The sequence below is a fragment of the Apteryx mantelli genome, chromosome 4 (genome assembly GCF_036417845.1).
Source record: "Apteryx mantelli isolate bAptMan1 chromosome 4, bAptMan1.hap1, whole genome shotgun sequence".
Taxonomy (NCBI): domain Eukaryota; kingdom Metazoa; phylum Chordata; class Aves; order Apterygiformes; family Apterygidae; genus Apteryx; species Apteryx mantelli.
Window position 1 is genome coordinate 71,789,666 of NC_089981.1, and position 14,154 is coordinate 71,803,819.

The 14,154-nt window shown below is 43.6% G+C and overlaps 1 protein-coding gene across 1 annotated transcript in view; it reads right to left on the minus strand.

Annotated features, from left to right (window-relative positions):
- CCDC88C (coiled-coil domain containing 88C) overlaps positions 1 to 12,496 on the minus strand; it is a 98,048-nt gene extending 85,552 nt beyond the window's left edge. Inside the window, exons 1-3 of the mRNA XM_067296940.1 lie at positions 12,274 to 12,496; positions 11,690 to 11,790; positions 2,902 to 3,010 (exon numbers count right to left, since the gene is read on the minus strand). Of these exons, the coding sequence (XP_067153041.1) occupies positions 2,902 to 3,010; positions 11,690 to 11,790; positions 12,274 to 12,333 (270 nt within the window). The 5' untranslated portion in view covers positions 12,334 to 12,496. The remainder of the gene's footprint in view (positions 1 to 2,901; positions 3,011 to 11,689; positions 11,791 to 12,273) is intronic.
- Positions 12,497 to 14,154: the final 1,658 nt, after the last annotated feature.

Consider the following 14,154-nt stretch of genomic DNA (forward strand, 5'->3'; position numbering starts at 1 on the left):
ATAGAGATATACTTATACTAGACAATTATATGATCTGAAATGTCATCTAGCTTCTGAATATCAGATTTAATTTTAGTAGCCACTGATGTCATGTTCCTCAGACACAGGGATTACAGTACCATGAACTCAAGTCACATGCTTAATTGTTCCTGCCCAGTGCAGAGAGGGGCAAGTATTCTTTCATGACACCTGTCAGTATCCTTTGATAAAGCATGAGGATACATCTTCCTCTATCTAGGAGACCCAGCCCATTAGATTCGGTGACTAAGCGATAAGCTTGACTTGGATACATTCAGTAAAAGAGAAAGGAAAATATCAAGGCCAACACTGCATTTTTGAAGCTTTTGTTTCTCTTGAGGAAGCAGCAAATTCATGCTCCTATTGTTTGTCAGGAACTTTCCCTCCCACTTCCAGCCTGCAACTTAAATTGATTAGGTGTTTTCAGGCAGTAAGACACTATTCTGATTTTAACTTAAGCTACAGTATTAGTATTAAACAAGCCCACAACTTCAAGCTATTTAAAAAATTCTCCCCAAATGTTTAAAATCAGGAGAGACTTAACAATCCTTAATATATTCCAAAACATTCATATTAAACAGCTTGGCTTATTTTAAAAAAAGCTATTTAAAGTTACCTCAGATCCTAAAATACAAAAACCCTCCAAATGTCCAAGAGACACATACAGATATGACATTATACTAAGCAGTCACATACAGAACTCAGTTACAGCATAGATGGCCTTTGACTCCTCCCAGACTATTGAGAATCAAAGGCAGCACAGTTTCATATGAAAGGGGAGATTAGCACTGAGATCTTGAATCTGCCGTGGAGATGTGGCTGTGACAAGGATAAATGAATTCTTCATATAATATCATCAGGACAACATGATTTTAAGCTTTGTTACAATTACACATTTTCAGGACCAAAATAAAAGAACGATCAATTCCCACAACTGTTCTGCTTACGTACAGTATATATAGTCAGATTCAGTACAAACACATATACACATAGGTACAGTATATACAGCAAGACTTAAAGCACAATTTCTGGACTACAGATGTACAGTATACATTACTGTTATGACCACTACTGCAAGCCTCAACTACTATTTCCTATTGAAAACCATCTTAATGTATTTTAGTTGTACCTAGTTTTATGAGATTGATTGCAAAACCCAACAGTTAGGTCAACAAGAGACTAAACAACATAACTTATGATTCTGAATCACTTCTTTCCTGAATCTTATTTCTCTTCATATGTTGTTAAAAGAGGTTACATAATTATCTCCAAGGTAAAGAAGTCTCATGAATAAAAGCTTTCAACACCTGAAGGACAGGGATCCTGGAATGCAAGTCTTGTGGGAGGGGTAGGAAAGGACAAAGGCTCATGCTATCCCCTGCCCTCCCACAGCCCATTTTCCTTGTAGACTCCACATACATTTATGCTGTTCAGTGGGTAAAAGAAAACCAAAAAATAGCTTCAGTCCCAGTTATGACCAAATGAAGTTTCCTCTTAGAAATCATAAGTCTCAGAAATCCTATCAGCATTCTGTCAGCATCTCCAATCCTGACAGCAACTCCCATGCTCAACAACTGAGACACAGGTCAGCTGTCTTCAGATGTACATAAAGCTCTCGCACATCATCTCAAAGCTAAGCTATGGCAAACAGCTAGAATTTGCATGGAGTCATCAATCCTGTATGACTTTCAGAAATCCATCTCTCTTTTAGACTTCCCTGAGCAAATCCAGAAGCAGAAGTAAACAGTGGCAGTAACACAGGCTAGCAGTACGCAGCTCTAAGGCAACAGCATCAAGAGGCACTACTGCAGTTACACATTCTTACCTCTTATGCACTCTCACATCTCTTCTATATTTTGTGGGCAATGACAATATACAATCTCTTCTACGCATGTAGGAGATGAGGTGCCCGGGATGAGCACAGACCATTTACATTAACTCCTACACCTTAATTTTCTTGACCATTATATGATTGACAGACATATGTACAGGATCATTTCAACAGCCTGCAGTGTTTGAAGCCCAGTTTATACTGCACAGCATTAAAATTTGGCAAAAGTTGTGTAAAAGGAAACAGCAGAACAGTTACCCCTTTCAATAAGGAGTACAAATATACACAAGGGTATTTATACAGAAATTTTATTTAAGTAATTGAAGTCACTCCAATGGCTTTTCAGTGGAACCCAACATGTATCTAAGCCTGTGAAAGCGCTCAGCTGTCACCACTGCCCTTTCAGGGGAGCACCATTACAACAGCAGAACACTGAGGGTCAGTTCGAGGACGTTACCTAAGAGCAAGCACTATTTGTGAGACACTGAAGTCATCACTGCACTTAAGTCTGTTATAAAGAAAGATGGTCAGAACAAACAACTACTTTAACACCTAAAAAGAGGTGCATAAAGTCATCTGCCTTGAAGATGTGTACTAATTCATTTTTCTTAATTAATACTACTTTGGTTTGTGGTTAGTTTTATAGTGGTAAAAACATTTCTTTATAATGTATTTTCTGCAGGCAGCCCCTTTAAGAGAAGTTTACTTGTTTTAAACAAGTTTTATACCCCAAACCATCATTCCAATTTCAGTAACCCTAGGAGGGGCGGGATGCATAGCCTTTTTGCTACACAAATCTTCAACTGCTATCACTGCCTTCAAGCACAATTTCCTCCTCTTTTCTAAAAGGGAAAAGCAGGCTCTGGCCATGAGGGATAGAGAAGGTAGCTGTAGTGTTTCATGAAGAAAGCATGGCTGAAAGTGCTTTTACACAGACACAATTTCCCTTCCATTTCCTGTGGCAAGTTTCTTTAACAAGCCACCAGCTTCTGCACTAGCTGAAACAATATAACAATCACCACAGAACGATTACCAGAGAGCAAAAATCTCACCTGATAGTAAGTCTTAATGTTTCTGACTAAGATGGTCAGGTTTTGAACCCGAAGATAGATGTCGTTATTTACATGCTTGTTAACGCGTTGGTTGGTTGGCCGAGGATCTCTATGAAAAAAGGAAAAAGAAGATCAAGTATTATTGGTTCCCTTGGTAGTAAAACTTAGTATCTCAACATGGCACTGTTAGGTCTTAAATATTTGTGTATTAAATGCACTGACATAATTATACATGATGCACATACATTAATTCAAAATCCAATAAACACATTACCTTTGCATCTATGTATAACTTCGAAACCTTCCCTGTGTGCCACCAGGTAACTATTTCAGGTTAACCCACATGGCAATTCAGGGCAGCTTCCCTCCTTATTTCCTTGAACCAAAGAGCATATTTAGTTTGTGTACACTAGACCAAGGCAGTCTCTGATAACAAGGATTTTATTTTATCTGAATACAAGGAAGCCTAGGAAAGATTACCATATACTGGCTTTAGAGTTGAGACTAGAGAAGGAGAGTGTTATCACTTGATCAGTGTCCATTATGCAAACTGCAAAACCCAGATGTATTCTGTACTGAAGTGGTGAAGGGAAAAAGTAGGACTGCACTTTTATTATACTTATATCATCTAGTTAGACCATCTATCTCATATGTCCAGTATGTTGTAAAGAACAGCTCTCATTCTATGAATAGAATATAAACATAGGTGCATATACATGCATGAAAAAAAAAGTGAAAAGATTAGGGAGAAGGAAGACGACTAATATTTTCTTTAAAATTAAACAAAAGTAAATCAAAATTGTACCCGAAGAGACTTTATTTCCTGGATAGGGATGGGGGAGAAACAACAGCAAAAAGCTGCAAATGATTAATATGAACATGTACCTTCAGATTCCGTGTGTACACGGTAATATGTTGCAAAAAAAGTAATCTGAAAACCTTTATCTGCTAATACCATAGATCAAAGTCGTGCATTTCCTCTATAATAAAGACTCTTATCAACAAACTCCTACACAATCCAAACACCTGCCTGCCAGAGCTCTGCTCTGGCTGTTAATTAAGCCAGTCACAGCTCCTTCAGGGCCAAATGTTGAATTCAGGTGTTGACGAGGAAATGATCCAGTATTTTGTTTTAAAATGTATCTGGCAAAGTTTACAAAAGTATGTCAAGCTTTTTTTTTTTTTTAATGCAGGATAATCCCAAAGCATCTAATGAAAGCAGTGCTATGTGCATAAATATGACAGTGTATGTAGATATTCCACAGAGATAGTGAGCGGAGTGGGCAGAAGATAACATCAGAAACAGTATCTATGTAGCGGGGGTTCAAACAAACTGAAGTACAAATGATCAAAATTGCCACTGACATAAACCAGCAGGACTCTACACCACCTTTAGAGCGGCAATGGATTTTGTATACTGCTTGTCACTGTAACACATCACGAAAAAGAGAACAGGAGAGGCAACTGTAACAAGCTTTTAGAGTAAAGTCCGTAATAGGGACATCCATACAGTTTCTGATGTTTGCTCTTATGTTAACAATTCTGTTTTACTGATGCTCAGATACCACAATGTGGAAGCCACACATACATATAGAGTTTGATGATGTGGCTCTACAGTAACACAGCAAATAGAAGCGTAATGGCACCTGGGCTTGAACTCAGAGATTATCTTTCCCGGAGTACTCTCCAAGCAATGTTGACAGAGTTCGATCCTGAAGCAAGATGGATGCTTAGCCTTTGTAAGCAAAGTCATGCCAATGAACTGGGAAGCTAAGAGAAAAGGAACTTACAATAAGGAGAAGCTGACAACAGAAGGGGCAACTTAAAGCTCTCCTGTTTCCACGTGAATGAGCTCACGTATGCAGCAAGCTGCCATGTCACTGTCAGGCACCGACCCAGGTCTAGAGCCAGGAAGAAAAAGCTTCAACTGTTTGGCAGTGGCCGCCATACTTAAATGATAGGAAAAAAAAATGGCTTACTCTATTTTTACACATAAACCTGTACATTATCTGTTAAAAAAGAAAATCCTGCAATGTAGCAGCAATTTAACTTATACACATACGGCAGATAGTATGAGGAGGTGAACTCAGAATCCCCTCTCCCCAGTAGCTCCCCTGCCTACTAACCCTTTACAGCTTGCGTTCTCTTCCCCAGAAGCTTCCTTGCCCTTGAAACCCATTCCTCCTACTTATCCACTGCCTCAGCCTCCAAGCCCCCTTTGCCTTTGCCTCTGCCCCCTCAGGCAGTCTGTGCAAAGTCAGGCTGTGCACACAATACCCTTCTGCCAGCCGCTGAGCCACTGCAATCACAGTTCAAGCCCTGAGATGTACCAGAAGCAGGGCTGGGAAACCCGCCAAGTTTTAAAGCTAGTTTAAAAACCCAACACACCACCACCCTCCCCCAAACTCGCACAAAACGGTGCAAATCCACAAAGTACACCCACTGGCCACAGCAAAGGAGAAGCAACTTCTTCAGTACTTCTAGATGGTGTAACTATAGGCCCTGGATGAGGTTTTTCAAAGTATGTAGGACACACAAAAAATCCTTACTTCAAGACGAGACCCGTTCCATCTTTTGGCACAGTGAAGCCAGAAGTTACCTGTTCATAAGCATTTGCGGGACAGGGCTCTTGGAAGCAATTCTGGAATTTTTACACTATCCTCTTCATTAAGGGTAACTGATTGCCCCCAGTGCCTTTAATACCACTGACCTCAAGGTTCTGTTAACCTGGAGCCAACCTGCTATATGTGGTGTTATTCTAGTGGATCTGCCTTCTCCTCACAGATATGGAGTCCAAGAGCTTTCCTAAAAACAAAATCTAGCTTGAGAAATGACATATCATATTCAGACATTAAAACTATAACCAACTTCATCTTGTGCCCTTTGCATGAGATATGAAAGGTCAGCACAACCTACACTTCAAACCACCAGGTTAAATTCAGAAAGAATATATTGTTTCATTTTTCAAACATTTTCTGTATTAGATCTCCCACCTAGAATAATTGTGTCATTTTATGCTGGGGAGGTCAGCTGGATCCCTCCTGCTGCTGCCTCTTCTCCTGAGACATCCCAGGCGATGTGGCAGAGGTGAGCTGGAGGAGCCAGGAGAGGCAGCATATGGGTCTGTTCCTACTGTGGGAGAGCGAACAGTCCTGGAGGCAGCCAGGCCTCTGAGCAGGGAAAAAGGGTGACGCACCCTCAGACAGAGCACATCTGAGGTTACCCGCTTATGTTGAGAGAAAGCCAGGCAAAGAATGAGATGCCAAAAACACCCCGATGAATCTCTAGAGAAGTAAAAAAGAACTCAGTACAAGAGAAAGAAAGGCTAAAAAGCTAGACAGAACAGCACAAACACCACGAACTGTACAGCCGGATGTGTAGTAAAAGAGAGTGGGAAGGGGAAATGGAGTCCAAAAAAAAAAAAAAAAAAAAAAAAACACCCAAGTAAAATTATACAGTAAGAGGCATATTCTATGTATGAAAAAGTTTCTACCTTAAAGAACACAGAGCTGTTGGTACCACACTCTGTATGTTACCATAGCACTAGGCTGGTTGGTGACATTCTTATTTGTGAAGAGTTTTACTGAAAGAAATTCTTCCCAAATTTCACACTGAAAATTAAACAGGGATATTTTGCAACAGTAAACAGGTAACCCAAAAGAATCTGTGCCTGAATGCATCTGAAAAATCTCTGAACGCATCCTTACTGTGATTTTTTTCAGTCTATTGATGGTTCATCTTTCCTTTACACATAAATATATGAAAACTGCAATTCATTTTTTAAAAACCACCTACCCCTTCTGATCAAAGAAATTCTCTAAATAGGACTGAGGCAGTGCAACTGAGGTGTGACTAAGAGCAGTCCTCCACAAACAGATAAAAAATACCTAAGCCAAATAACCAGAAGGAAAGTCTCAAACCTCACTATACACACACATTTTAAAGAGTACCCTGATTTGTATGTCTTCCTTGGGGGGGGGCGGGGGGAAGGAAGGACAGGAAGATAGAGGCTGAGTCATGAGCTTAGAATGCACAGGGCAGGCAGCACAAGTGCTTGAATATTCAACCACTCAAGCCATCAATTAATAAAATAAAAATAACAAATACGGAAAAAAATCATTTTGTTTCCTAATTCAAAATGACAATCCTATTCAAGCAATTTCAGACAAACAATGCTGACAAATAATGGAGAAGCCCTCGAACTGGCCCAAGGAGGTTGAAGGTCAGAATGAATCAGCTATACCAGGTGTTTGGGGACTCCCATGGCCCCTGGCTACCGCCTGCCCTTTGTGCTGCAGGTAACTCACTAACTGAAAATGTACCACTAAGTCTTTGATTAGTCCAATTGTCATATCATTCAACTTCCTCCTCTCATATTAAGTGGGCTGAAGCCATTTAAGGCTGGATTGGTTTCTAAATTGCATGAAAAATGGTAAAAATGCATACTTAAATGCAATTTTAAACAACAGTATGTTTAAATGGATGTGTATCTTTAATCTTCCATTATTCATGCTATTTGCTACAACCCAAAAGTAGAGACTAACAGCTCAGCTAATCCTGTCAGATGCTCTAAATCAAAGAGGACAGATTGATGATACCACAGACAATGACAAGTGCCTTCAAAATTGAAAAACCTGGTTTTGTGATTTTTCATTATATGGTTTGGACGCAAATGGTTTTGTCATTCCTAGTACACATTTCTGTTTGCTGAATGTTTTAACAGAAATGCAGAATCCACAGAAGTCAATATGAACAGTTGCGTGTTTGTGTGTCTGCACGTACATACCCCCCACATCATTTCCAGAATAACACCTTCTATAAGAAGTTAAACAGAGTAAATATTTGCTTACAGTAAAAGATACTATGCCACAGCTGCAACTGTAATGCTGAAGGCAGTCAATTCAGTGGCACCACGTGTTAGTTTCATACCAGGAAGTGACACACAACCATCTAAAAAAACTTCTTTAAAATTTTCCCATAGAGAAGCTCATTAACCTGATGCACATAATTCCCCACGAAACACAGAAGCTCAGAACACAACAGTTTCACTGTGAAGATTACTGTAAATGTTGTATACAGAATATTAATGCAAAACTGCAAATCTGCAAGTGTACTTCATGTGCAATCAGGTTAAGGTATATACTTGGAGAGCACACAGGAAAAGGAAACCACTCATTTACAGCAAAATGAGTTGAAAAGAATTTAAGTCTTGTTTTAAAATATGAGTGGGAATCTAAATGCTGTTGTCTGTCTCTTCCTATTGGACTTAACTAGTTAAGCAGTTAGGCACCACAATTCAGATCTGAGCAACCCCTAAACATCTTAAAAAAAACAAACAAAACAAAACAAAACAAACTTAATTTGTTAGGTATTATCTAAAAAGCAGTGCAGCAAATCCCGGCAGCTAGTTATCTGCTGACCAGACCATGGCCAGAACCTGCCTAAGCCCAGGAGGGGTTTCCTTCCTCTGCCCTTGAACAGCAGCCACATTTGGCATACCTAAGCCATGTACATTTTGTTCACTGCTATAGTTCCTATGAGCATTTCATCTCCAAAGAGGATAGAGAAGAGGAAGGGCCCCACTCTCGCCTCCTTCCACACAGGCTACAGGGACCCAACATACAGCCAAAGTGATGCACATTACACATATCTAAGGGTGACACAGCTGCCTTGCTTGTACAAACACAGCTGTTGAAAACACATTCATGACAACATCGAGCAATGGGGAACTTGCGCACCCCTTCCAATTTGCCGGATGGCATTTGGGCAAAATCTAACCTATTAGAATAGAAACTAGGGACTGACTGAACTAGCAGAGCCCATTCAGCATCTCAAACAGTTAAAGTCTTAATTTTATTCAGCAATCTCAACAACAAGTGTAGCTGGATTTCTTCACAGATCCAGACTTCTTTGTAGCCACATCCTGAACTTAAACTCTGCTAAACCATGCGACAAGTGTTTTACTTTTAATAATGAAATTCCCAAGAGTGGCCAACCTAATTTGCTGAGAAATTTTATCCACATGTTACTTGGCTTTTGAAATCTTCATGAAGAAAAAACTGTTAATCTGCAGCCAAGTACTGCACCACATGGTACCATGAAAGATTTTCAAAATCTGACCTGGTGTTTGGGTGTAAAGTCACATATCCAGCTATTTGTGTTCAAATAAGTGGGCAAACATGTTATTTAACCTGAAAAGCTAAAAGGGAAATAATAAAAGAGTAATAAGGCAGCTATCTACAAAGGGGATCCAGCTATTTTACTCTGTTACCCCTACTCACTGCATGTGTGAGCATGCATATGTGTGGCTTTCAGGCAATCAACATCATTGTAGTGTGGCATATCAAATTCTATAGATTTGTCAAAAGCCTTCATTAATATGATTTCAGGAGGAAGAGATCTGAAGACAAGCATTGAAAGCCAGTGTTAGGGACCAGGACTTGAAGAACTGATGAGCAAGCATTTTTTAAATATTTATTTTTTTCTGAAAGCTTTGTGGGGCAGAAACACTCTTTGAAAGGCTTTCCTGATTTACAGGCAAGCAGTAATTGCATTGTAAGTTCTAAAGGTTGAGTCAGAAAAAGTGAAGGTCGTAGACAGCACCTCTCCTGAGTGCCCTGCTGAGTTGGAATACATAAATACGACAGTGATCTTTCCTTAAACAGTTTCAGGCTCTCAGTAGGAAGGTCTTAGTTTCAAGCTCCTAAGACACCATCAGAAGCACTGACAAAAAAAAAAAAAAAAAAGTGCAGCCCTGTTTGATTACATATAATTGGACAGCTTCTTACTCCACCATGCTTGTGCTTCCCCCACCCACGCTTTCTGTGACACTGCTGGCAGAGACATCTTTCAGAAGAAATACAAAATTTTCTTAACTGCTTGAGGCAAGTAAGCATGCCAAGGCACTTCTCACAAACGTGATATCTGACAAAATGCCAACTAGTGTCATTGCATTCAGTCAGCCTAAATACTTATCTTCCTTATTTCAGTAAGATCTTACTGTTCAAGTCCTTGTCTCCAGAGTACTGTTAAGCTGCTCTATACACTCCACATAACTTCATGTCTCTTTAGAGATATTTCAATGGCTGGTTACAGAATATTTGTGTTTAAGTTTGTATATATCAGCTGATAAAGCACTTCTGGAATATGTTGCATAAGAATGCTACAGTCTTTCACTCAGAAGCCTCATAACTTCAAAAATAACAATAACTGCAAGTGACTAAGTATTAAGCTTTTTTTTCCATTTTGAAACAGTTATGATTCTTTCACATATTAGATAACGGTGATAGTATAGTTAGTTAAACGTGCAGCAGACTTGCAATTGCTGCAGCTCCTCACTAGTTTGGTTGGTCATCCCTGTGCCAAACAGAATGATCATAAATCAAAATCCTCCCATTCCCCACCTCTTTGAAAGTACAAGTCTGGATTTGAACATGCACACTTCAAGGCTATAATTTGCAGAAAACTCTCTTTTAAAAGAAAGTTTTAACTCTTCCTTGAAAAAGTACTAGAAGCCGTCTTCTGTTTCCATCACATTTCCATCTCAAATAACAGTTTTACTCCATTTAACACCGTTAATGTGTTACCCCAAAGTGGGGTGACTGATTTGAATTCTGTTTTGAATCACAAGTCTTCACTACTTTCATTCTCTAAGTTCCCTTTCAGAATTTCCACTGTTAGTAATACACGTAATACACAAACTAGAAAAAATTTTTATTAGCTTTTCAGATGGAGCAACCAGGTACCACAAGATAACAAAACTTGCCAACTTGAGTGGGTGGAGCATGGGTTCTCAGACTTTTTTTTTTTAATAAAAGATTAAACTTTTCAGGAAAAAATTGCATTTAAAGCTCCTAATGATAAGTTCATGTAAGTGCTTGAACTTGGCCAAACATTGCAAATCACTGGTGGAACTTCAATTAGTTCAATGAAAAGGAGTGCAGTACTAAAACTGAGTGATTTTGAAAATCTTCTCCATAGCAAATCAAATACTTCTCCATGCAAACTCCTTATCAGATGCATTTCAGAATTTTTAAAAGCAAATACAGAGATGATACAAAACAGTCAGAATCTGTGTGCAGCAGAGCAGCAACAGGAAAGGATGTGGTTAAAACATGCAGAAGAGTTTTAGCAACAAAACACTTCGATGTTAAAAAGAAAGAGTTATTATTTTCAATGTTTGTTCTTTTAACCTACTCATAAATTTCTCAGGCATATCTCTATAGTGCTGTCCGAAAAATATACCGCTGAAGTGGAATTTTCTTTTCACCAAATTACCTATTCAGTACCAAAGTTCACATGTAAATGGAGACACACTTCAGACACAACCCTCCCAGTAAAGCTTCATATGATTAAGTACTTTCATTTCCTTATTTATACTACAACATATCTTCCCCCGAAACATATATGAACAGCTAAAAAAAAGTAACTGTCTGGAAAAAAATACTATCACGGATTTTACAAACTGGATTAAGTTTTTTTTTTCTTTATTCCGGTTAATTTCAAGCACCAATCGAAAGGAAAAATACAGGAACAATGCTTCCACCCCATACCTAGTCCCGCTGGGTCTGTTAGCCATGAAAACTTTCCAATCGAAATCGTGAACTCCCCCCCTAACTGCAGAACAGCACGTTTTATTTTAGGGAGACAAGCTCTCGTTCATCCGCACCGAGGCCGCCGGAGACCGGGGAACCGGCGACCGCTCTGCTGCTGACTGCCACGGAGTGCGCCCGAGTTAATCTAACCGAGCCATCATCACGTTTCCCTCATCCTTTACGGGGCTACTTACATTTGCAACATGATTTTGTTGAGGAAGACGCCATCCACCAGCTCCATGTACATACCGAGCCTGTCCTCGTCCTCGCTGCCCAGGGGCCCAAACGTCTTCACCTGCCGGGAGAAGGGCAGCGGCGGTGAAGGGCGGCGCACGGAGCCCCCGGGCAGCGGCCGCGGCTCCCGCCCGGCGCCCCGAGCCCCCTCGTGCCCGGGCCGGCAGGACCCGCCCGCATTCCCCCGCTCCCCTCCCGCCGACGGCCCCGGCCGGAGCCGCGACGCCGCGCAGATAAAGGCGCCTCGCGCGGGGACGCGCCGTTAACGGCCGTTAACGGCCCAGGCAGGTGCCGCGGCGCGGTCGGGCGGCCCGGGCGCAGCTCGCCGCCCCCCGGCGCCGCTCGAGCCGCGCTCCGCCGCCCCCGGGCGCGGAGGGGGTCTCCCCCGCCTCCCCCTCCTGGCGGCCGCGGGCTTTCCCGACGGCTTCTGCTCAAACGCCGACGCGGGCCGAGGCGCCCGGCGAGGAAGCGGGCAGCGCCGCCGAGGCTGGCGCCGAGCCCCCGGGAGCGGCCCGGGCGCTGCCCCCGGCCCCCCCGGACTCACCCAGGTCACCAGGGGGCTCTGCAGGAAGAGCTCCAGGAGCTCGGAGATGGTCACGTCCATGCTGCCGGGGCGCCGCGGCGGCGGGGCTCGCTCACTCGGGAGACAAAGGCGAGGAGCCCATGGCCGCGGCCCCGGTGCCCGGCAGGAGCTGCCTACCAGGGAAACAATGCGAGGCCCATCGCTCCCTCCTCCCCCGGCCCGCGGCACAGCCGCGGCGGCGACTCCTCTTCCGACCCTTTCCTCAGCAGCAACAGGCCGCTCTTCGGCCCCCCGCCGGCAGGAGGGGCTGCCGGGGCAGAGGCGCGGCGGGGGGAAAGGCAGGCGGCGAGGAGGCTCGCGCCGGGTTGCTGCACGCGGCGCGGCGCGTCCCAGCCGCGGCACTCGCTACCTGCGGCGCGGCGCGCCCTTGCCCCGGCAATTAGAGCGGGACCGCGGCGGCAGCGTGACGGGCACCGCCCGCCGCGAATGAGAGGCCGGGCAGGGGGCCGGCGCTGGCCAATGGGCGGCGCCCTGCCGGCCGCGGCCGGTGGGGAGGGGGCCGCCCCGCGCGGGGCCGCTGCGGAGCTCTCGGCGAGACGCCTGGCGCGGGCGGGGGGGCTGCGGGACGGGCGGCTGCCCTCGCGGAGCTGCGCTGCGCTGCGCTGCGCTGCGCTGCGGCGCGGCAGGGGCGGGCTTGCCGGCGCGGCGGCCGTTGCTGAGCCGCCGCTGGCGTCGCCCGCCTGTTGCGCCAGCCGCCGCCTCAGCGGGGTCCCGCGGCGGAAAGTTCGAGAGGGGGCCGGGGCCGGCGCAACGGCCGCTGCCCCGCGGGCCGGGAGCCGCCGGCCTGCGCCTCTCCGCTGGCCGCGACCTCCCCGGGAGGCGCTGCAGTCAAGGGCAGGAGCCCTCGGCCTCGGTGCGTCCGGGGTCCCGCCCGGCCTGGGGTTGCGGCCGGGCATCAGGCTGCGTGCGTGGAGCGTTGCCATCGGCTGCTTCTCCATCCGCTGCTGGAAAACAGTGCCAGTGAAAAAAAAAAAACAAAAAAAAAGTTTTAAAAGTTATGCTTTGGCAAGCACGGAACTACCCACAAAGTAGTTAAGTGGGCAAGAACAATTTGTTTAACGATGCTTCAAAATGTGCAGTATAAATCGCCTATTACAGCATGAAAATATAAAGAGGAAAAAGTAAGAGAAAAGATGCATAAACTATTGCCTGCACTTTTTAAATGAAATGCTGCAAAGTGCTGTTTTCCAAAGGCGCAATACCATCAAGTGTTTGTTACGGGGTGCTGGTGCCGAGCTACGTGTTGTAAGCACTTTGCGGAGGGGCAGTGTTTATTGTGTGCCTGTGCGGCTCTAAGTGCAGGGGGGTCTCGGTTAATAACTGGTGAGCCTAGGCTGTGATTGCAAACAGTCACAGTTAAACAGTCTTGCCACTAGGATGTGGATTATTTTCCTTTGGGCAGAGTTTATTCTATCTTTATTTGCAAAAAAAATCCCAGATAAACTGATGTGCTCCTGTAATGCTTAATGGGCTCTATTTATGTTTTTCAGTTGTGTCTGTGTGATTACTGCATCCCGCTCCCAGGTTTTCATGAAACATAATTTTGTGATGAAGTTGAACCATTACATACATGATGTTACATATGTAGGTTTTGTTTTCCTAGGTTTGTGTTTCATGGTTAGCTCCATTTTTCATGCCTTGCATAGTCTTTTATCTCAAGTATTTATCAGTCTTTCCATCAGCCACTTCTTAATTCATTTTGCCTATATCTTGTTCGATCACACGAAACTCACAAAAAATATTTTGGATGTTACAAGTTCAGGTCTACTGTATCTGAAATTCTGTTTTATTATTAACCACTTAATCTTCCACACCTATTTTTGAAGAGGGGTGTGGGTATAT